We start from the raw sequence: 24783 nt of genomic DNA on the forward strand, positions 1-24783 counted from the left end.
ATATGATGTTTGTAGGTCATTTCCTTCTGTCAAGAGAGGTGGCAAGACTAGSCATAGTCTCTGCCTAAATGGTAGAGTGGTAAGTGTGAGACACTACTCTAAAATCCCACTTTTCAATACAGCTAAACTGTTTGCAGCAGATTGAAAGCTGGGAGCCATGCTTTGCCTGTGTAATGAAGGCTGCATTTGTACCCCCATATTAATGCTACTCACAGGCCAATCAGTAGTATCTAGCCAGCACATCCCCTTGCAAGTGATGGTCTTGCTTTAGTTGGGCTAATGGACTGATGAGATCACCTCTAATTTGTGTATCAAGCTGGTTTGTATCACATCATTCAAAAAAGAAGCGGGGGGGGGGAGGGAACCCCACACAAAACAACAAAACCCTCTTTATTTTATTTTTTTTTCTTACCGGACTTCAAAAGCTTACATTATAAACAGTGTGCTCTGCCCTGTGAAAGTAACGTTTTTTTGCTTGAAGCCATTACCTCAGCCAATAAACATCAGAAAATGAGTGCCCTCATTTTCCCGTTTGGTTTTCATTTACTCTAGAGTTATGACACGCTGGTAAGAGTAATACTATCAGTCCATTTCTTCATGCAGGAAGAGGTTCCCGGGAACATTGGCTTTTGTGCTGAGCTAACTCGGTCAGTGATACAGGACTTTAATTGGCTATCTGCATCCAGAAGTGCACTCATCTTCTCCTGTGGCCAACAGAATGAAGAAAGCTTGAAGCGAGAAAGATGCTTAGTGTATATATGATATTTTGGTCATTGTTTAAAATACCCAAAGCTCTAAATCTTTAAGAAGGTTTCAAAGGCCTCTAAGAGCATATAACTGGTTACTCAGGGCTGTATGACGTGGAGGTCCCTAAGCTAATGATAGTGAGCTTGAAACACAGAAGTGAGCTGCCTGCAGTCTCATCAACACTGCTCGGGGTGGATTCAGCTCCGTGTTGATGCTTTGGGACCTGAGCTCTTACCTCTGCATATTGTCRTGCAGAGTATGTCAGTGATAGTGACTGCTGATACGCGTTCTGATTTGGTGCTGATTTGACCTAGTACCATGAATATCAAGCTGCCATAATACTAAACTAGCACCAGAAGAGACCAGAGAAGTTTGGTTGGGCTGTAGGAGCTTCCATGGAATGAACACTAKGATTTTTATGTGGCCTCGTGTTGCCTACCTCTTCTGCTCGGAAGTTAAGAACTAAATCCCACTGGATTTCCATGAGGTTACATGCATAGTTTCCCCAGTCATCTTAAAATTTCAGCTGTAGTAATGAAGATAAAGTTTGGGATGGCCAGGAGGGTGAGGTAAGAGAAGAACAACAAGAGAATGACGAGCTTTAGAATGCATTTAAAGCARCTGAACCCCACACATGGATGTGAGAATGGCATCTAAGAAGCCAGACTGGACTCTTGTATGTGTGCTGAGGACAGTAAAGCAAATAAGAATTTCTTGTGCCTACGTGGGGTAACTGTCAAAGAAGTCTTCTCCTGGAGCCTGCTGAAACACCATGAGAAGAAGCATTTTCTGCCTGGCCTGAGCTGTGCTCTTTTACACTTTCATATTACATGTTGTAACAGTAGCAGCAGTGCTGTTCAGCTGATGGCATGTTTTCTGTGTCTCTTTCCTTGGAAGCAGTATCTCCAAGTCCTTCGGAGTTTGGAAATGATATCAATGGAAAGAGAAGAAAATAGGAGAGAAAAGGGAAATTGGGGAGTTAAAGACTTTGTTTAGCTGAAAGTTTGAAAATGGGTTGGATATCAACTAAGAGGAATGTGCAGCAGGCAGGCTGAGTGTTCAGATATTGCTAAGAAAATTATTTGAAGCTTTGACAGGTGGGTTTTCAGTGATCTGTTTAAGCCTCCTTGAGAGGGAAGCGATGCCTAGCGATCACAGCCTGAGGTAGAAAATCAAGGTGTCTGAACCAATTTGGGCAGTCAAGTTTCAGGTCAGGAAATAGGATTGACATGCTAGTTTGCCAGGCCACCCCTTTTCTTTTTGCTAGCCTACTGTCCTCAACACCCTCTTCTGTTTTTGCCTGTGTTTCTATCACTATTTCCTATTCCTTTGCTCTCTTTCTTGTGGCATGGTGTATATATACCTACCAGGTGGTAAYCGATGGCTCACCTATGTAGTACAGTATGTGCTGGACCTTGACTGTGATTGACTGATTTGTGTGTGTGTGTGTGTGTGTATATACATATATATATATATATAAAGTGTGTGTGTGTATGTATATATGTATATAGTGTGTGTGTGTGTGTGTGTATATATATATATATATATATATAAAGTGTGTGTGTGTATGTATATACATATATATATATTTTTTGACTGGGTGCTGAGTACCACAAGGTAGGTCATTGCTGGTATAAATGTCCTCACCTGCCTGAAGTTATCATTTGTGATCTGGGGGGATGTTTGAGCAGTTCCTTTAAGCTTCCTTGAATCTGAGTTGCAGCAGTGCAGTGCTTTATTATGGATATAGGAACCCAACTACGTGGTGACGTTTACRCTGTTTGTTCAGCTTCTTGCCTGTTGATTATCGTCCTCTGTCTGCTTTTTAGCATTTTTCGCCTTGTTTCAAGGAATGCTGTTAAGCTGACCTGATGAAATGTTAGACAACCCTTTCTGGTTTGCAGACCGGAGCAGATACTCTTCTAGTGGCTTTTCTGGCTTTTTTTCACTTGCTCCAGGAATATGCTGCGGCTCTTCAGCGGTGCGAGGAGTGAATGGGGGGGTTGTATGCAGTGGATAGCAAGGTGTTGTGTTAACCAGTTTAATTATGCCGAGTACTTGATACTAAGCGAGGAAAGGGGAATGTGTTATTCGAATGAAAATATCTGTCACAGAACATTGCGGCGTGTCCTGTTTCACTGTGACAAAAACCAGGTGAGCAGAAATATTCTGCTGCAGCTGGAAGAGATATTAAACATGCCTGGCTGCCAGAATCTGCTCTCTGAGCCGTGAAACCTGATRAGACGCGATCCACAGTCCTAATAAAAGGAATTTCCATACGCAATTACTTCAGCTGGGTTTTAATCTTATAACAGTGTCTTTTGTTGAAAGGTTTGTTGATAGGAGACACTGCATAATCCTCCGACGTCTTCCGAAGAAGGGATGCGTGCAGTGTCGTCACAGTAGAATTACCTGCGGGGCAAGGCCATAGTCAGGTGCACCTCGTGGTGTCTCTCCTCTCTGACCTCTCACTTTTGATGCCCTCAGGAGTGATCGGACATAGATACTCGTGCAGTTTAGCCTGATTACGCAGAAGAGCTGCGGTGTGGAGCTGAACCGTACTGAGGCGATATGCAGGAGTTGGAGAGTAAGAGATGGGGACTGAAGTGGGAAAACTCACTGGATGACATGACCACAAAAATAGTAGGGGAAGGCATTATGGTAGCCCAGGATGCTCATAGCAGTAACGTTGATAGATAACCACCAGCTCCTACATAGTATTTTTCCTTAGGACAGCAAGGCACGGGTATCATAGCACTTGTTTTAGTTTTAAGCAAACTTTTGGGGTGTTTTTTTGCTTTTCATTTAAGAGCCAGTTAGGGAAGACTCGATGCCATTCCAGTAACTGTATTAGCAAGCTGGCTACATTACAGTTACGTTCAGTATAGGATAAGAGTACTTTTTGGCAGACCCTGTGCGGCAGCAGAGTGTTGCAGTGATGCTGTTAATTAACAAAAGAACTGCTTTGAGTTGATCATGAAAAGCGTTTGTCCAGTTTTTGGAAAAAGCAAGAGAAATTGGCCAAGGTGTTCAACAGTTAAGGTGAAGAGATGAACTCGTACATGGTATGGCCTAGTAGATCAATATTGAGACACAGTCAAGAAACTAGAGCTGAAAGAATGAAATAATCTTAAGAGCCCAGCACACAAAGCTCTGCATTGTATGTTTGGTAGGAAGAGAGATTTAATAAAGTGCGTTAGTAGAAAGTATAAGAAGTAATTGAGTTAGACTGTAGAGTGTTTTGTGAAATGAGTGTTGACAGAAGAGTTAACCAACCAGACTATTGTTGCCTGGATATCTTCTGTGGATCAGCCAGTTTTTTCCTCCAAGCTACTCTACAGCTGAATTAAGCCTGGAGTTGTTTTTTTTCCAAAACTGCTTTCCCTCTAAAGGAAAGAAAAATTAATAGCAAAAATGGAATTCTTCTTAGCAGCGAACTTATAAATCTGAAATCTGAATAAATAAATGGTGCAATGATCAAAAAATGTTACATTAACACTTTTTTATTGCATTAGCTGAGACACTTAAGTAACATGTAGTTATGCAGAGGCACTAGGGAGATTATGATTTTTCTATTTTTATCAGTTTTACCATTCTACACCCTTCTGGTGCTGATTCCCCCGTGCATCTGCTTTGCTAACATTTGGATTTCCATTGAAATCTGGCTGGAAGAATCTCATTCTCCAGAGCTTGTCTATCTTTCTGCTTGTGTAACAATTCTCGTAGCCAGAAAAGAGCCATTACAAACTGCAGTCCAAGGGAATAAGGGCCTTGGCTGTCTTGGAATTCCTTAGGGATTGAGCATTTAACTCTCTTAAGGCACTCTCTTAAGGAAAATTGCAGTCTTCTCATGAAGTTGGGAAGAAGGGTGTAGAAGGCCATCTGCAAAATTCAACTGTGTAACTGGTGGTTACTCGCTCTGAACTCTTGTGCAACTGTTTCAGGTTAAAAGCTGGGTAGAAAGGTGCTGCTACAAGTCTCAGTTTAGCTAAATGTTTGTTAGGTTAGCTTGCTCTATGAGCAAGCAGCATTTTCTAAGCTGTCTTGGGACTGTCTGCATTGTTTGGGCTTTTTGTGTTTACTTTCTTCCTGAACTGGGCTGGTAGTTAATGCTGAGTTGCTGTTTCCATGACAAGGCCTCTTCTTGGAGATTTACAACTCAGCTGCTTTAATTTGCCAGGCTAATGCTTTGGAATGCAGGTTGACAGTCCAGATGTGAAACCTTTCTCCTTAGAAAGAAAACAAAGGATTAAATGTGTTTTAAGAGTTTTTTCTTTTTTCTTTCTTTTTTTTAATGAAGATTGGGGCCCAAAACCGAACATTTGAAGTCTTGAAATACTGCTGTTAGCTAGTGAGGTTAAACTTTAAGATCTGGAGRCTTCAAAGTATGTCATCTTTGGCCAGGTTGCAGGAACAATTTTGATGTTTGCACCTGTTACTGCAGGTATCAAATGCTTTTTAAAAACATAAAATGATCAAGTTATGCATCTTCAAGCAGATCATGCAGGTAAAGTAACGGTTGCGGTATTGCTTCTGCTAAAACATGTGGGTAAGCGCCGCTTTGTAGTTTTGGATTGACGACTGAGTGGTCACCTGGAAATGAGATCGTTTTCTCCGTATTCATTGATAAAGCTTATAGCTCATGCTGGCCCTTCCTTTCTGATTTGACAAACTGACCCCTCCACCGTTTCATGAGGGGAACCATAAATAGGATTGCCCTTGTTTTCAGGGTGTCTCCTGCATGGAGGAAGGCCCAGGTGGTGCAGGGCCGCTGGGGCAGCTGCTCACCATCATCCGCATTGCGGGGTGAAGGGTCTGACCGGAGTATGGGTGTTCTCTAAAGTGTGGCTGAATTGGAAAAGGTTGTAATAGAGGTGTTTAATGACCAAACATTTTTTTTGTAGTGCGAAACATAATGGCCTCAGGCAGACCATTGAATCTGATCCTATGTGCTAATGAGGATTCATACAACGCATCTATCAATTAATATCCTTTTGGGTTTCAGAATTGTTTGGATTGGAAATGAGGCAGCGAATGTTCATTGTCCTTTCCAAGAAAAAATGAAAACATCTCTAACTTTCTCCCAGTCCATATGGAAGGATCAGACATTAGGCAGTGCCTGTGCTACCAGATGTCTTAAAATTGAACTCTTAGCCTTGCAAGTTAAAAAGGGTAGATCTTGTAATGAAATAATAATAATATGTTTCTCAAGTTGTCTTGAGAAATATTATGAGATAGAGATGGTAATGATTTGCATTATTACTTAATTAAAACTGGGGTTGTAGAGTAAAGAGCTTTTTTTTTTTTTTTTTTTTTTTTTTGGAGACTATAATAATCCGGTAGGTGATCTCTTCTGATGAGATTTAGGAAGCTTCTGTAGACCAGAGAGGTTGCAAGTAGACAAGACACATTTTGTACATTCAATTGATGTTTGTTCTTGTCAGAGATCTCTGCCTTTTTACTGTGTTACAGAACAACAGATTAGTACGAGTATGCTAARAAATAGGTTTAACAAATGGCCAAAAATGACGTACGTTTTTCCTAGTTTTTAGTTCTTTTTCTAGTATCAATGCAATTTTTTTATTTTAAAAGTGRGGTGTCGTAAGTTGAATAATTTTAATGACTTTAAGAATACACGCACATATAACTACGAGTTATTTTTTCCCTGTATGTGTGTTCACATTCTTTCGGGGGTGGTGGGGGAGGGAAGGACAGGGTAGTTGGGCTAGAGAAAATGTTGTTTGATACATGAACTCTTGCTGCTGCTGCTGCAGTAAGGTAGTGCACTGACTTGTTCTCATACATTTGAGAGTGATCAAACAGTAAGCTTCTGAAACAGTTGCAAAAAGTACAATGTGCACTAGTAATCTCTTCAGTTTGATAAACCATGTATTTATGTAGCTTGATAAAGTGGAGGCTTAAGGTTTCCTTCCTGCACTGGAGTTTGTCACCCTGGAATTTAGAACTCGTGCATCGAGATCAAAAAAGTATTTAGCCACGGTCTTCTGAAGTGTCTTATAGACACGTTATTTAGCGGCACTAAACCCTAGGCTTTGTGCAGCTTTTGACAATTAATCACTTCTGGTCCTTCCAACAAATGGACTCTGTAAAAAGGAGAAAATTGTATAGGAGCAGAGCAGCTGTATAAGGGCTCCCTCTGTATAACAGCCTTTCCCTGCTCTGCAGAAATCCACGGGCACAGAGCCACGCTAAACAGTAAGTGTTCAGCCACATCTGCAGAAAATCCTTGGGAGGGCATGTGGAAAGTTGGCACAACTTTTGGTGGAAGGAAGTGGGAAGAAAGAAAATCATTAGCTAAGGCTAACTGGGATTCATAGACTTGAGGTCGTCTTATCTGTGGAAGTTCTTCTTCCACCCTTTTTGTTGTTTTAACCACTTCTYTGACTAATCTGAACATTTTCCATGGCTGCAAACTTGGAATGGAGTATTTTTGAGCCATCTATTCAAGAAATATTTTTCTTCACTGTTGGTCTGCTTCAAGTTTCTGGGAAAGTGGTTGAGAAGGTAGCATGCAAATAATTTCAGCAGTATCAGAAGACTACTTTCACTGCAGTTCGTCTGATTTCTGGTATTTGCTTAGCACTGAAAATGTGGTTAGATGATGTATTCCTCTTGCTAATTTAGTCAATTTAGCATTGACTCCAGTAGAGCTTGATGAAGTATGTCAGCTGGAGATTAGTCCCAGGTGTCTGGGTTGACCTTAGCTTTATCAGCTGCTTTCAATGCTGTGACCATGAAGCACTTGTAAGTTTTCTGGTTCCTCACATGATTGATAGACCAATTCTAAAGTGGCTTTCCTCCTTGTTTGCGATCCAAGAGGGTAATGCCATGCAGCTGTCTGCAGCGAGATGCTCTTCTGGTGAATACTGTGATGCTCTATTGGCTTATTACCAACACAAATGTCTATTAAAAGGGCAGTTGTGTTTTGCAGACTTCACATCTTGCTAATCTGTGGTTCTCTATTTCCCTCTTTTCTAAATATCTTGAGCCGGATTGAGCAAGTCTTCTAATGCTCAGGAGAGCCTGAGTTACCTTAGAGGAGGCTTAACTTTTGAGGTCTATAGCAGAGCAGACTGGCAATACGTGTTGACCAGTAGAAATAAGCTCAGCAGATAGCAGAGGGTGTTGGCTGTTTTGAGTGCGTGCTTGGTTTTGGTGAGTTGTTGTCTGCTCCTAGGTGCATAAGGGACAGACTGGTGAAGAAAATCTTTCCACCTGGCTCAACAGTCTCCTCTGCTGTATTCACAGCATGCTGTCGCTATTTGATCTTTTTTATCACTTCAGTATTGGAGTATCGGAGTGCATCTTCCTTAGGGTTATATATTTAGAGCTTTTGAAAGATTGTGTGAAATCCTAGTGGCATCTGAGGATATTGGAAGCCCTCCCAGGGCCAGGATTTTATTAGTGGATTTTTGAAACTAAATCTGCTGCTGCATGATCTYGGATTTCTGCAGAGATCATTAATGAGGAGTCCACACATTTGGAGGAGGAAGCCAGGTTTAGAGTGGCCTGGCTGTGTGGGAAGGATGTTCCTCAAATCTGTAAAGTGCAAATGTCTCACTGAAGGCCTCYGTACCTGACAGAACAGTGTCTTCTGGTCGGACTTACAGAAGTGTTGTGACAGGTGACTGTATGTAGCTGCGACTCCAGTCCCTCCTTTTCTCCTTTCATACGACACCAGAATGCGTAGACGTTGACTGGTAAGTGCTGAGAATGAAAGACGACCTGATCACGAACGTCTCTGGGTTGCAGCGGTGTATAATAAACATCTTTACAAGCCTCTGCCCACCACGCTTTTGAAAGGTGAGGGTTAACTGATGGGGATGAGCTCCACCGTACTGTCTCTGTCTCCTGGTGTGACTGTACCCTTCATGCGGAGAAACCCTCCTGCGTGTGACACGCTGGCTGGTGCGTGTAGGCCACCTGCATGTGACACTGCCCAGTTCATAAAATGAACGAAACTGGAAGGAAGGGAACGCGCTACTTAAACCTGAATCACTAAAGTCAGCATCACATCAGCACATTGAATGGTATTCCCTCCTTGCTCCTTAAATTGCAGTCCATATAATATTTTTTTGGTGTTTCTAGCTATGTAGAACACTGCTGGTCATTTTTTCCAGTCTTCCTTAATCTGCTTCTAAACCAAGTGTACTTAATCTCCAGTTGTTAAAGAATTCTCATTTGTAGGGACCATGGCAGCAATGAAGTGTTTCACTAACTTTTAAGCCTTTTTAATGTGAAAAATGTGGGACATTCTAGTTGGTTGGAAATAGCGTTATGGTTAACACTTCAGGGATGTTTCAGTCCTGCTTTTTGGATTCGGTTTTCTTTAATTTGGGTAGGAATAGCTTTATACATCCTGCACAGCCTGTTAGACATCTCAGGAATTCCAGGATTTGAATGGTCTTCTGCTTGCCTATGATTTATAGCTTTTGAAGTGCTGCTCAATCTGGAAAATCTACTTCTTTACTTGAAAAYGCTCACATCATAACGGGATAATTCTGTTTATCTTAACTCACGGCAAAGCCTAACAATTCGATAATTTTCTCCTGGGAACAAAACGACATTAGCCATTTATAATCGTTGGTTTAAATCGCGTTAGAGCTGGGGCTGTCTTCTGGGCAGGTTTTGAGAAATGAGTTTCTTTCGAAGGTGCTTGGGAAACTTCTGCAGTGACTCCCAAGTGACTGGGCCTTTGTCCTCAAGGAAGAAGGCCGCCTCGAAGGGTTATCCATCAGCGTGCTGCTAACATCAGTCACAGCTAGAGTTAATCAAAGAGAAGTTCACAGCTCCGTCTCGCTGGCCAGCCAAGGGGTCGTTTCACTTGTAATGTATTGTTCGGCTGACTGATGGCATGCAATTCCCCGGCAGATTTATGGGGAGCACCTCTTGTGAGTAAACTTGCAGCGAGCAGCACGTTCGCTTTAAAGTGAGACCTTCCCTGGGTGCCTCAGAGTTGCTTTCCCGTGCCCAGTGAGGCTGTGAAATGGGTTCGAATCAATGCTATCTAATGGAGGAAAGGTACACGTCTAGGCTGAGATGGCTCTGACCCAAGGGAATTAGATACTTTGTCCCACTGCTTTTTTTTTGTTTTTTTTTTTTTCCAGTGGGACTAAGGTCTGGTACCCGCAAAGACTGCATTTATTAAAGCTGCCATGTGTGGATTTTCTCCTATTGCTTCCTTACTACAACAGGTCCACAATTTAAGAAGTGTGGAAATAGTAATTGTCTGGTAGATCTTAAAGTGACAACAGCTGCATTGAGTATAACTGAAATGATTTTTTCTGAAAGGTCCGTGAAGTGGACTGGAAACCTGAACTTGCAGCATTTAGTAGCCACGTGGTGATTTGATGGGGAATCGGTATGCCTTCTAGCTTAATGTAATTATGGCCACTGGTGTGTGTTTGTAATTAAAGGTATTGATATCTATGGAGAAGTATTGCAATAGTGTGCAGACTTGGGAAAATAATGGAACTACCTAAAGAAAGCAGAAGTGAATATTATGAAGAACTTCTAAATGCAGTTTTTAAAAAATGATGTGTCGGTTTGAGATAAAGGGCAAACAAACAAATGTGAAATCTGAATTAGCTTCTGTCCTTTCATTTTCTGCTGCAAGATTACAGAAAACAAACCTGTCATCATAGGCAAAATGTTTTGATTGGCAGCCTTTTGTTATACGAACGTAAGTAGACTTCCAGTATTTTACTGCTTTGGGCTCTCCTAGAGAGATGCAGAATTTATTACTGTTTTTTTACCTATTAGCAGTATTTCCTTGCTTTCTTCTCAAAGTCAAGTCTGTGGAAAACCAATTTAATGATGTTCTCCCTATAATCTATAACTTGAAGATTTTGCTGGTCATTTTGATCATCTGGTCTAAAAATCTTTACCTTCTGTATAATTAGAGTACTCAGCCTTCTGGTTTGAGTAAAAATAAAAGATGCTTACAAATATAATGGGCCAGATCATGCTGCAGGTTGTTTTGGGTTTTTTTTGTTTGGTTTGGTTTGGTTTTTGTTTTTTTGTTTTTTGCCACCATATTGGACAGAGTTCAATGGATATATGGCAATGTTTCCTTCAGTGAATGCTGTAAATTTGAGTCAACCTCTTATAATTCTCACAATTTTTTTTTTCTCCCCATATTAATATCCATTTTATAACTGGTTTACTGTGCCGGTCTGTTTAAACATGGCAAATATAAAGGCAGGATAACGTGTTGGGAGTAAGGAGGAGGAGCAAATGACCTGGCTTTACATTCAAATACTTCTAGCGAAGGGGACTGTTATCTCCTTCCAGATAACTGGAAAAAGATACTCCAAATACTATATCATGTAAATACAGTTATTGCCTGCCTTATATCACTAAGAGTTCTCAACACATCTGGATTGAAAGTAGTTCCAGTAACATTAAAGCGTACTATTTTGGTTGGCACACTGACGCTGTGGTATATGCCAATTAGTAATGGCTCTTGGAAACAGGCTGCTTTAAAACTCTCCCTGAACTATTCCCCAGAGAAATTATTCAATTAAGTACAACTAAAATTAATGTCCATGGGTTTTGTTCGAATAAAACAAAATAAGCAGCTGGAAAAGGGAAAACTTCTCAGTGTGTGCTTTTAAAATAACAGCTCTAGCTAATAACTGTGTTTCCTGGAATCAATACTGCTGTTTGTTTTCTTAGTGTTGCTCTTCGGTTCTGAATAATCTGATGAACATTTCTGCAGCTGATGGCCTTGGACAATTCTTTGTCACTACGGTATGTTTTCAGATGACCATCTGTTGCCTTCAGACCCAATTTGAAGAGGCTGAAATGTTCCATTTTGCTTGGGGGTTTAGCAAAGTTTGACTCGGATATAGTCTTAAATATTTTGGGTAGGATGAGTGAATCTCTACTTTCCTATATTGTTCAGTGCTGTTTGAAGGGGGGTGTCTGGTGGAAATGGTGGTCTTGGAAGTGTTCTGTTAGTCCTTGGAGCAGATAGCAAAATTTTTCTATAGCAGAACGTACAGTTTTCTCTTGCTTCAACAAGGAGGGGCAAGCTGTTGTCCTTAAAGATGCTGAGGATTTGGTGGGAAAGGATTATGCCAGAGGCATGCACTGGTCCTTGGCCTTTTGAGCTGGGTGCTTTATTTCCCAAAGGGCAGATGGAGCTCATAGGACTCTGGAGCAGTTTATTCTTTGTGCATTTTTGCTACCCGTCAGAAACCCAAGGAATCCGGAGCAATCCTGCGTCTGTAGAAGTTGTTCCTGTGCAAGGAACCCTCAGTATAGAGCTGGCATGGCCTGCATCTTCTTCATTGCTGTCAGAGGTCCACGACATATGTTGGGAGAGGAAGGGCCTTCTACTGAGATGCCTGATGCATCAGTGAATACACCAGACTTGACTAACCTGAGTGCGGATAGCAGGTCGTGCTGCAGGTTGGGCTGTTGATCAGCTGTGGAGGCAGGAAGTGCTGTCCTTCACTGCCTGCCCTCCTGCACACACGCAAAGCCAGCAAGCTCCTGCCCTGCTCTGCCTGCCTGGAGATCTGCAACCCGGCTGAAAGCTGTGGACGAGCAGACAGAGCTGCTCTCCTTTTTCAGCAAAGCTGTCCTCTGGTGGTGGGGTGGCAGGGAAGGGAGAACACCACCTTGGGGTCTCCTGGATCACAGCAGAATCGCAGGGGAAGCGATGGGAGGTGACATCTCTTACTGCCTCCCTGTAGCCCTGGGACTGTTTCATATGCATTATACATGGCAGTGTAAACACTAATGTGATTTTGAATATTGAGACCCAGAGTTAAACTGAGAGAAGTCCATGACTGTACTAACCCATTGCATGTGGCGTGTAGAGCTGCACGTTCGAGAGATTGCAAAAACTGGGCACAGTTAGGGGAGATGCAGGGAAATTAAAATCTTTTGCTCTGCCTTTATTTTAACTCTATTTTTCTCTTTTCACTCTGCCTTGACATTACAGCTGGCACATCATGCAAGGTTCTTTAGGTTTCTGATGTACTTACATTAGTTGCAATCTTCACTTCATACCACTGGCATTTTGAACAATGCTTTCTTTCTTATTAACATGTAATTATGGGGTTTGGATGTATAGAGGTTGGCATTCGATATATGATTCATTCCTTTGGTATCTAGCTCTTCTCCTGAGGCACCAGAGACCTGAAGGAGGGAGGGAAAGCCTGCTTGGCCTCTCCAGTAAATTCCAGCCTTATTGTAATTTTTTGCATAGCATAAAATATTACAGATTTTAATTCTCTATATGTTTTTCTTAAGGCTGATTGCAGTGTTCCATGACTTACACAGTGGGATATGCTGGGGAGATGCATTACTCACCGATAAATAGCATTGAGTGATCTGTAAATTTAAATCCACAAAAAGCTTTTTTTAAAAAAAAAAGAAAAAAAAAAAAAAAAAGCTAAGCTTTTGGAAGGAAATGTTTGGTCAGCATGCCGTTCTGCTAAACTGAGACCAGAAATCACATTTGTTGCTCTTCGCCTGTGCTGTATTTCATGTGGCCATTTCCACTTGGCTTTTTTTTTTTTTTTCTTAAACTCCACAGACTGAGTGAGTGTGACTCAAAGATGTAGTTGCCAAAACCAAACGAGGCTTTTTACGTGTTTTAAACAAAACAGAAAATCAATTAGTGCGCAGTCAGGTATGAAAGCAGAACCGTGCCTGCAGAAGGGCCTGGTTTACTTCATGGGAATAGAGATTCATTCTTCCTGGGAACTCCGCGTACGCCCAAGAAGCGTGCTAATAAATCCCGTGCCTTCGGAAAGGGGGTGCACCTGCGCAGGGCATGGGTAGGAACAAGGAGACCTAGTGGGGTGGAAAGGCAAACAGCTCACTTTCCTGCTCCGGGGTGGAGAAAGAGTAGGGAAAAAACCCACATTGTTTCCTGCAGACTAAAGCCCTGTTTCTCCAAGTGGCCCAGATTGCTGGCTCCGCCGCTGCCTGGCTCTCGCTCGCTCCCTGGAGTAGCTAATGTCTCGCCGGATCCAGTTCCCGCTGCTTCCTAATGAGCTCCTTAAAGGGAGAAACAGCAGGCAAAGTTCACGATGATTCAGTGCTTTGGTTTATGGCACCCGCGGCGCTCGCTGGGTGCCGCGCGGGAGGTACTCGTTTGGCCAGCGCGTGTCGTGCCAGACTATGCCTGGCTGAGGACCGCAGTGACAAGTTTCCAGGAGTTAAAAGGGCACCAGGGTGTATAATATAAAGCAGATTGGCAATGAGAGCGGCAGCAGCCGTCCATAGCTGCCGAACAGGATCACCTCCTCCTGGTCCGTGTGGAGCATTTCACGTGGTGACTTGTAATCTCATGAGTTGCACCTTTTTGATTTAAAAAGTGCAGCATTCGTGCCTTCTGGCATAATTTATTGCCGTTTAGTCCCTACGGAGCAAGAGGCAATATTAATTTTGTGTTCCTAATATGATCTCATGATCCAGCAGCTGACTTGCTCTGTTGTCTTCAACATTGTTGTGTGGCGTTAGAGTAGAGTGGAGCTGGCTGGTGAGAGCAAGGGAGGGTTGGGGACTGGTGAGCAGCTTTGGCAGCACGGTTGGAAAGGGGGGAGAAATGGAGTGGTTGAATGGGCTGGAAGTGGGATTTATGCGCTCTGGAAACTTTTGGGCTTCTTGATTTGTTGTCAAAATGGAGAATTTCGATTGCAGAAAGAAACCCAGGTATTTGCTTCAAGCTGATCAAAATGCTGTATTTCAACCTTGAAGGCCATCATAAAGGAAGCAAAACCACTGAAGATCCAGGCATGAAAAACACTTTGAGATTTAGTGTTTTTATCATCTGTCAAATGATTTTCCAGTGGAAACTGTTCCCTTGGAAAACTTCTGACCAGCTGTAGAAAGACTTGATGGCTGAGTTGACAGAGAAGATGGGACTGCCAGAAAAGTCAGATTTCAAACCCATAGGAAGGTTCATTAGAAATGTCAACATAGCTGGGACTATGGAAAAGGCAGATGGTGGTCGCCAGGTCGGACCTGTTGTCTTTGTGTTATGCTGTACTTGTTTGACAGGATTGCAGGTAAATGGAGTGTCTAAAGCTCGCAGGCTTTTTGAGGAGGAATAGAGGGAACAAAAGGATCCTATTGGACATGGTGGACAGCTCAAACACCTGGCTTGGGTTCAGTTCGGGGTTTGTTTTTCGCTTCCTGTGTGAGCCCTGAATGCCAGGGACCAGATGTAGTATGATGTATTTCCATTTCCCTGAGAGATGACTTATGGCTGTAACGTGTGGGATTCCCGTCTCACGGGAGGCTCTGAAATTATCCATGCCGTTGCTGGAGAGAAGCGGAACCAGCTTTTGAGAGAAGGCATCAGTGTTTTTATGAATTAAAACACCATGTTTCTGATTTTCATTGCAGCAGCAAAGTCTTCAAAGAAAAAGGGGCATGAGGAATGAGCTTTTTTCTGAGAAACTCCTGGAATTATTTACAATTCTTTTTCTGCCCAGTTTTTTTCATTGTCCATCTTCTGTTGGTGTCCTTTGTAGATTGCTGTAGATTTCTAACCATTGACAGATGTAATTAAAATATATCTTTTAATTTTTATTTTTCTGCTGTGGTAGTCAGTTTTAGCCTGGTCCTTCTGAAAACACACATGCGCACATAGATGGACCCCAGAGTCCAGTAGTAGTAAAATGTGATGCTAGTGTGTGTTATACTACAAATATTTATTTCAGAGATGTTATAAAGATCGTCTTTCTCTACCAGTCGTGTACCATTTAGGAGCCCAAAACCCAGCATGATAAAACAAAGCAGAAACTACTTAAGATCCAGTGTTCAGGCCAGTTGCTTCATTTTTTTCATTTTTCATTTCCGTTCCAATAAAACTTTGAAAAGGAGTGTTCAGCACRTATGTGCTCACATCTCTGAATAGTCTTGAAGACTTCGTATTGATCCTTGATGCTTTACAAGTTGACTGCAGGCATTAATAGTGCCTTGAACTCACCGTAATCAGTGGAACAATGCAACAAGCAATTTTGTAAAATGCTTTTGGTTTGTCTGCAGTTAGGAGCCTTAAATGTCTGGCTGTGATAGCTGATGCAGTGAGAAATTCAGATCTGATTAAATGATGTTTTACTTATTTTTATGGGCTTTTTTTTTAATGTATTTATTTATTTATTAGAAAGCAAACAGAATGGGCTTTTCCTAACGTTGCTCGCACTTTCTCCAGGAGAGACTCTTTGTTTCCTGGGAATAGTGGATAGAATTAAATAGAATTAAATTTGAAATTGGCCAGGACTTTCCATATTTGCCATAAAGGTGCTGTTTCCCCATTTTTCCCACCTCTTCTATGGGACTGCTTCTTCCGCCTCTTCTGATTTGGGCCCATGTTGCAGCTTGGCTGTCTTGCATTGTTACAAAACACATGTTGCTTAAGATCAAAAACTGCTGCTGTGGTTGTTTTTAACAAAAAGTCAAATGTTTCAGAGCACATCAACCTACTTGGGCTTTTTGTTTTGCTTTGCTTTTTTGTGCTGTCAGCTTGCTTTGCTATTTCCTCAATGTGGAGTTTCTTTGCTTACAAGTCCCACGCGTGGAATTTGTCCTCATTTACCCAAAGGGTTGTCAGCAGCCCCTTGATCGCAGGTCCCTTAGCCAGTGGAGCAAGGGCACTGGCATTACAGCAGAGTTGTGTCCACAAAACGAAGAACTTCCACAACTTTTGTCCTCTACTAAGGTATGCGTGTGTTGATCTCAAATCTGTAAAGTCCGCAGTTATTTTTTACTGTGTGATATGAAGTAGACTTTTGAAGACACCCTCCCTTTTGGGGGCTCCAGCCTAAATTTTGTCCTTGATCATCTCGAAAAGCATCCAGATTTCTAGAGCTGGGTTTGCATTTCCCTGCTGCTGCTGCTGCCTCTCGGGAATGAAGTGGGGGAAAACAGCTGATCGGGATTAATAACGCCCAGATACCTAACTCTGTGTTCTTGTAGGAACCTATAGCTTTCTTAGCCAGTGGTTTTGGCTGCCTTGTCTGCTGGTGAGCTCCAGTGTGTCTGCCCGGCTGATCAGTGTGACCATAGCAGAGGAATGTGTGTGCGTGGGATGAGCTTGGTGAGTGAGGCTGTGACACCAGTTTTCAAGTCCTCGCTGATCTGGAAGATGCTCTCTGGTGTCATCTCTAATAGTTGATCGGTCTTCAAACTCCTCCTCCTTCCAGCTGCGCTTAAATTACTCAGACGCTTTAACGTTAGGTTTATGCTGTAGGTTTTCACTTCTGCTCCAAGATCCTGCTTCACTGAAAGAAGATCTTGACTAAATTTGAGTGAACGGTTTAAATGTGGTTTGCAGCACAGTGTTACAGAAACGTCCTTTGAAAGGTCATTGGCAGCCTTGTGGTGTTCAGCCTGCTTTTCCATTCTGCTTCCTCAGAAAAGAGGGAACCTCGTTCCTTTGGCTTTCTCTTTTTTTTTTTTTTTTTTTTTTTTTTTTTTTTTTTTTTAGCCTGCTCCCTATATTGTCAGGTAAAAGGGAGCTAATAGAAAATTTTTCATCCCAAAAGCAATTGCCAGCTTGAACTGCAAAAGGGGGCTGTGGGTGGGTCGTCCCTCAGAAGAGGTGATATTCAGGAGCCTACTGATACCTATGGCAGGATTTTCAGTGCTCTTACTGCTTTCTTAGCTGTGGAGTGTTTCTCTGGCAGCTTCTCTGCCTGCCTTAAAAAATCCTAACTGTTTTTCAACTCCGCCTTATCAAGCATGTGTTGCAATTGTATTTCCTTTTGCTCTATAGTGGAGAGAAATTCAAGGATTTACATGAAGGTCAAGAGCTCTTCTGAGTCTGAGCGTCACCCCAASGGTGTGGGTGGGTGGGCGGAGGGGTGGATGTGTTTCCCTGCAGGGTGTTGGTGGGTTTGAAAGGCATCCTGGCCTGGTAGAAGTCGGGGTGCCTCTGTGGCACCTGCTCTCCGCACGCTTTCCTGGGCTGTCCTCTTTCCATCCGTGCTTCACAGCTCTCTGCCTGGCTCCTGATTTCCCTGGCGGTGGTGGTAACTCCTGTGGTTCCTCCCCGCTGCAGCCCCAACACGGCTGCACAAGGGAAGACCCTATTCCACGCTCCGGCACGAATTCACCACCACTTCTCCCTGGTCTTGACTGCGTGTTACATCAAAGGACGGGTTCCTTGTTTAGTAGTGGCCCTGTGCTTAGTGAAGTGGCCTGAACCCCTGAAAACTGGTGATGTCAAGAAATGCAGAGATTGAAAAACGTCTCTCCGAAGCTGTACAGTCCAGTTCCCTGGTTCAGAAGTGGCTCCTGCTGGTTATTTGGACACCGGAGTGGCTTGTGCAGGTGGCTCAGAAAGGAGAGGCTCTAGACATAATCCCAAGTGTAACGCCTCGAGCTTTGAAACGATGACAGAAAATATTCCTGCTTGCATTTGTTCTCATTTAGCTACAGCTTGTTCGCCAGGATGTTTTTCAAGGAGGGTCTGGTCAGTGTTGGCAAAGGAAAGTCTCTTATTTCCCAAGCGTGCTTATCACTCCGTCCTTGACAACGATGGGAACTTTCGGCACTTTTTTTTCATTTAGAGGCGAACATGAGAAAGCCTGCCTTTGCAGGCAGCATTGTGCTGGTTTTCCTGTGTGCTGAATCACACRAGACAGATAAAGTTTCCCTCAAATGTTGTTGCCTCTGCAGATGTTGGACTTGGGAAAGTTGGGTGGGAGGGGGAGGAGAATTAGTAGCCGAACTGTGAACTGAACAAATCATGCAGTTCAAATCCAGTACCTGCCATCACTTGGGGAAATGTGTGTTTTGTACAAGGTAAGCAGTGAAATCTTGACTATTATAAACAGCTTCACAAACATGGAGAGTTTATATGTGGAACAGAGACTTATTGGTTTGGTGATTTCCTTAGTCACAGGAGCAGTAGCTGGTTTGGAATAGAATAAACTGGTTTTTTTATAGAATAAAACTAGGATGCACCTTCAGAGAAGCCCTTGATGTTTGCCTTCTGACCTCCCTTCGTGTGAATACTTAAGCGGTTTAGGCTGATGGGACATGAATCAGTAGCTAATGTTATGAGTGAGGTATTTTCTCAAAGTACAAGATTTGTAGATACTGATAATCATCTTATTTAGGGATTCACTGGAGGCGATGGGGTGTTTGTGGGGCAGACTTAAAAAGCATGCACTGGAAGGGTGCTTAATTCTCATAATTCTTCATGAGAAAAAAACCTCCTTGCTGCTACATATGCCTTAGAAAATTTCCTCTGTGTCTTCAGAACGTCGAATTTTGTGATCCACGTGTAGGGTCAGATAGGTTTTATCTCTCTGTCTAGAGCAGTGCTTGTTATTTAGTGAGATTTGAGGGCAAAAGCGCCGTGTATAACACAGCTTTAGCCGCAGGAAGATGAACTGCGGAGGGAAGCGTTCCCTTTCAAGCACTGGTATAAATTTTAGAAGCTGTAAGGACTAATGTCGCAGTGTAGGCACTACGTCATCCGTGCCTCCCTTGCAGGCACAAGACTTTCTTCTAGTATCGCTGGGAGGTTTTGGAAGTATAGGGAATGCTATCTTTAGTGTCAGCACCTTGCTTCTAACAAAGGAATTTGGGAAATCTCTGGTTTGAAGGAATACAATCAAAATAATAAAAGCTGATCAATAAAGGCCCTGTACTGCTGTCGGGACTTTCGTTTAATTGTCAGCTAGCTTGTATACGGGGTTACGATGCGTCAAAATAAACAGAGTAGTCATGGTAATTCTTGCAGTGTATCATGCGAACTTTATGCACTTTAACTTTTGATAAAAGTCCGTTAAAGCTTGACGTTTCAGCGGTGCTGTAGCTGAGCRATGCAGTGCTAGGAGCTGCCTGTGTACAAATGACTTCAGAACTCAGCACCTGCCAGCTGGCACGGCTGTCGTCCCGGACCTGATCTGAAAAGACAGACTAGATTTATTAAGACAGTGATCAATAGTGGAGAAAGTGCAAGAAGTGTAACCAGAGGAAGACATTTTGCAATAGCATTCAAGTTTTGGCTGCTATCCTCCTCCTCATTTATCACACGCACACACAAAAATCATTCTTACCTGCAGAGTAAAGCAGCTGAAACACAGCTTAGTCGTACTCCCAAGGACAAACACTGTCCACATCTTTCAACAAAACTTAAGCATAGTAATTGGCAAGAAGGAATTTTGATGCCTGAACAGGGCTTTTAATTTTAAGTGTTAAAAAACCCAACCCACTAGCCGCCTCAGTTTAAGCCTTTTACCTGGTTTGATTTCCACGGCGAAGATAAATTCATCAGGTGCGTGAGGTTGAGGGTGGGTTGCCTTGAAATTTCCCTTTCCCCTCTATTAAAAATAGATGTAGGAGAAATTTTGCTCGCTTTCCTTTTCCCTGCGGGTGAGCTTGGCTGCAGGCAGAGCTGCCATTTGTGCGTCCGGTAATGGAAACAATGCGAGACTTTCGCTATATCCTCCCCGCTCGTTTGATCAGGACTGCACCGGAGCCTTTCAAAGCATTTACAAGGATAGTGATTTTGAATTTGTTTTAATGACTGTATAACAGCCTCTGACTATATAAATGGCTATATAAAAACTCCGCATGTTGAGATGCTATGTTCCAGGGACTGAAATTTGAGATTCTCCTATAGCACACGCATTAATTCTTTCACTTTTACTAATGTTTTGTGGCTTCCATCGCCCTGTACTTCAGTTCTGTGGTCACCTAGGCTGATGCTGCTGTTTCAGGCTGTATCTTTTTTTTTTYCCCTCCTCCTCTCTGCTCTTCCACTGGAGTTCACTGAAGCCAAAGTCGAAGGCAGTAAGACCTTTTCTCTTGTGTAGTGGCTCCCAGGACTTAGATCTTTCAGTGCGTGTGTTTTTTCTCAAAGCTGTGGAACCGGAAAACAAAAGGGTGCAACTGGTTTCCGTTTCGGAGCCTCCAGGAGGAGCGTGGTTGGTGAGCAGCGGTGCTAAGAGGCTTGGAGATTAATGCTGCGTTTCTCTCTTTCCCCAGAGATCATCGATGACCTTGCTAACCTGGTTGAAAACACGGATGACAAGCTCCGCAATCAAACACGACACGTGAAGATGGTGGACAAAAAATCGACTTCCTGCGGTAGGAAATGGCTTGAGTACAAATCCTGTGCTGTTATTAAATGACTGGAAACTAGTGCTCAGAGGCTGTGTACGCTGTGCTTCCCCCTGAAGAAAATCTTCTTTAAAAGATTTGCCCTCTGCAAACTCAAATGTGATTTTTAGCTGATGTTGCAGGTTTGATTTACCTCACTTGCTATGCGTCGATAACTTCCTTGAGCCATTTGACTGTAGTATTGCACAATATTCTGATTGGAAATTATAGAACCGCATGAAATCAGTGTGGTGCATGTTAATTAGGTTTAAAAAAACCTCATTAGATACCGGCTCTCAAAAAATGCTCACACTGGGGAGCAATCCCATGGGGGCATTTGTAGTGGTGTCCTGCAGGAACGCCTTCTCAGCCAAATGGTATTCAGAGCCTGCAAGATGTGAAATCCTTGCTGGTGACACTTCAAGTTACATGCAGGCTAGTAAAATTAAGCTAGACTCCTTTTTTATATAGTCAAAGACAAGGTTATACATCTCGAGTCAATGAATGTGTGTCATGTATAGGGTGAAGAGCTGGGGATTTTGATAGCAGAGACTTGGGAGGATAATGTGGGTCGCGGTAGAAAATGTCTTGATCTTGGAGGGGGTGAGTGTTGTCCACCTGCAKTCGCTCCTTGGTATTAATTTGGAGGTGGTCTTAGTGAGACTGTCCTGGAAACAGTACGTCCAGTCTTAGTGTCCGTGGTTCATTTTCGACAAACCGGAGGACTCAAAATGTTACACGAGGGATTTCTGCTCTTTTAAAAATGGTCTTATAGTGAGAAGTTAAAGGAACTTTGTTTACGCAGCTTAGTAAAGAGAAGGTTGAGAGTTGACCTGGTCATGTTTCTGGGTGAAGAAAAGGGCTTCTTGTTTGTGGGGAGCTTTTATTCTGTCGGGTGAAGATCTGGTGGCTGGTAGCTAAAGCTACCAAACTTAGACTAGCTGTGAGACTTTTTTTTTGAGCAGTGAGGATATATTTGAGGAATATAATGGATTCTCCATCCGTGATATCTTTTTGAAAGCTAAGCTCTTGATTGATATAAGTTGATGAAAATCCGTGGCCTCTTCTGGAGGTTAAAGTTGACTTGTCAGAGCCATTTGTCTCTGATTTTGCACGTACCTGCTACGGATAGAATTAAAGACGTGACTGCAGAGTCCGTGACTGGTTTTTGTTTTGGTTCTTTAATGCTGACGCAGGATTTATATAATTTAAAAATAATTGCACTSGAATTATACCGGGTACCGCTTTGGACCTTTTGAGTCTTCCCCTCAATTTCCGTGGTTTGGCTTTTTCTGCCCAAACGCAGGGAAGCGCTAAGCGAAACGCCTTCGCGGGGCAAGCAGTGAAACCGCTCTCGTACGAGACGTTGTCCGCAGTGAGCAGCTTCTCACTTGTGAGGTATCTCCCCCCCTTTTTAGGGTCTTAATGCAAATGCCGAACCCAAACAACGTTGCTAGATAATGAGCCTGTCTCTTTAACGCTGAAGCCCAYGCTGGCTGGGAGGGGATGGAGAGGAGGAGGAGGAGGACGTGCGAGGGGAAGGCTGGGAGGATCCAGGACGAGCTGGATTCCTTGGGGGTGACCTCTCTCACCCTTTCCACATTGAAAAACATTTTTCTTTAAGGGCTGGTGAGAAGCGCTGCTGCTTGGTGCCTTAGTCCGTCTGCTCCGATAGGTCTTCCCGTGTTTGCATAACAATTTGGGCATATGTAAACACTATATTGCCTCAGATAGCTGTTTTACTCTGCCTAATCATGAGTTTTTGAACAATAATGCTGGAAAACCCAGGCTTTAATGGCATTCTTCCCATCCCTTTTCTACTCTTATGCCTGGCACTGGAAATCACTGGTATATTAAGATCAAAAAAAAAAATCCTCTGCATGTGTATAATTATCCCTTGATCAAATCCAAACACCAGGACACCTGGCACTTCTTAGGTAACTTTTCAAAGTTGTTCTCTAATATTTTGTTCAAAATGGTAAAATCCTGAGCAACTCTTTGGTTTCAGCAGTGTTACTTTGGATTAAAACGGGAATAAAAAGCCCTGTCTTTGCCTGCCTCTCTCTCCCCACCCCTTCCTTCTTAGTCATTAAGACATTTGTTTGGAACCAGTATCTGCTCTATTGCAGCATGTGGCCAGTTTTGTGTTTGTGCCTCATTTGAAATCATAATGTCTTTTTTTTTTTTTTTTCTTTTCCCTCCCCCCCCCCTTTTGCGTATGTACTGGAGCAACTGGATGTGGCTACAAGCGGAGCGTTCTGGCATGGCTTGTGGAATAATCACCCTTTTATGAGCAAGAATGTAACACATTAATGGGTGTGGCTTTAGCAGCCAGCGTAATAATAAAATCAAAGTATTGCTGATGAAATCCAACTTCAATCAATATTTCAACGTCTCGCTCTCATGCAAACCTGATTCCAAGCGTTAGTGGTTGTTTCCGATGAATAGCATGGCTTGCGTGCGTCACCCTCTAGGTGCTCGGACAGAGGCATCGCTTGGTCAGGAAATGTTACGCACGGCAGCTTCTAAATTTTTACCGCACCTTAAGCCATGCATACGCAGCCAGGACAGAAATCTTCAGGTTGTTTTGGATGTCTTGTTTCATTTGCAGCTTATTTGGAGTGACGTTTCTCGTGCTGCCTGAGAGCTGTCGGCAATCCCAGCCCTTGATTCTCCCCAGGGAAGGCTGCCYGGCTGGCAGCACGTCTCCCTTGGTGGCCCGGGGTGCCCCGCGCCGATGGCAGTGGAAACTCCCATCGATTGCAACAGAAGAATAATTGAGATATGCTCACTGTGTTCTGCTTAGTGTGCTGCATTTCCTGAAGTTATTGTTGAAAATCTTCAGTCATCTGCAAATAAATATTTGCGTGCTACTTGGCATTGCTTTATTTCTGCTCAGTGTATGCTGGGCATCTAGAAGGGATATTAGGGTATGTGTATTTCTTAGACTTCAGCTTCCACCAAAATGTGTGTGCAAATCATTAATCAAATGTTCGGCTGCCTTTACCACGTTTGCTAGAGGAATGACTGAGTGTACAATCCTAACTTTTCAGTTTTACCACTGGCTGTCTTGGGTTTGTTTGTGTCTGACCCTGTCCCCCCTCTCCCCCAGTTTGCATACCTTTAGGATTTTTTTGTGCAGAATAACACTCATTAGCAATTTATCACTAATATTTTCATTAGAAACTTAACCCCCAGATTGTCCTTTTAAGAACTACATTAGGATTAAAAAAAAAGAAAAAGTAAATGAAGGTATAGTTAAAGCTGAGATGTTAGGGAAAATAAACAACCTTCCTTCCCCCCAAACAAGCTCTTAGGCTGGAACAAGCTGGTTGTGTATGGCAAATTATGGCAAATGCCCCGATACCTTACTGATGCAGCGCTCCTGATTCCTTCAGTATTTTTGTTTTTCCCAGGTAGAGATAGCGTAATTCTGATCTCATCCRTTCCGATTCCTTGGATGAAAAAGGTTTATTTAGAGGAGAATGACTGCCCTAAAATGAGTGCTCTTGCGTTGCTCTCATTCTCCCCACCCTGTTTGGGTTGTTGCACTGCACCAACCCGGTGTGGTTTTTAAGCCTCCTGTGGCCCGAGTGGGCTCTGGCATTAGCTCTTACCTTGGCATCTTTRGCACTCATCCTGAGAGCAGGTTTCCTTGCCCGTTCAGCAGAAGTGGGGGCTCGGAGCCTGCCAGCGCTGGGCTTTCCTCTTTGATTCCCGTCCCCAGACCTCAGCTTARGCACACTTTCCCTGCGCTTCAAATCCCTGAGGGCTGTGTGCTTACGGTTCCTCTCTTTAGGAAGCGTGATGTTCCAAGTAAATGYGTGCAGGTTTTGTAAGAGCTCCAAAACATGACCGCTCTTAACACAATATACAACTGTGTGTGGTGTTTTGGACTCTGTTCATCATCAGGTTCAAGCGCTTAGTATT

At 43.0% G+C, this 24783-nt stretch overlaps 1 protein-coding gene across 4 annotated transcripts in view; it reads left to right on the top strand.

The window, feature by feature from the left end:
• The window catches only part of STX8 (syntaxin 8), a 110265-nt gene that overhangs the window by 47489 nt on the left and 37993 nt on the right, over positions 1 to 24783 (top strand). For 3 of the 4 annotated variants that reach the window (XM_026075723.1, XM_026075721.1, XM_026075722.1), the window contains exon 7: positions 20740 to 20841. In XM_026075723.1, coding sequence (XP_025931508.1) covers positions 20740 to 20841 — 102 coding nt within the window. Of the gene's footprint in view, positions 1 to 20739; positions 20842 to 23464; positions 23651 to 24783 lie in introns of those variants that run through there. The other variant, XM_026075724.1, reaches the window with a different exon arrangement.

The sequence above is a fragment of the Apteryx rowi genome, unplaced genomic scaffold (assembly GCF_003343035.1).
Source record: "Apteryx rowi isolate R43461 unplaced genomic scaffold, aptRow1 scaffold_41, whole genome shotgun sequence".
NCBI classification, from domain to species: Eukaryota; Metazoa; Chordata; class Aves; order Apterygiformes; family Apterygidae; genus Apteryx; species Apteryx rowi.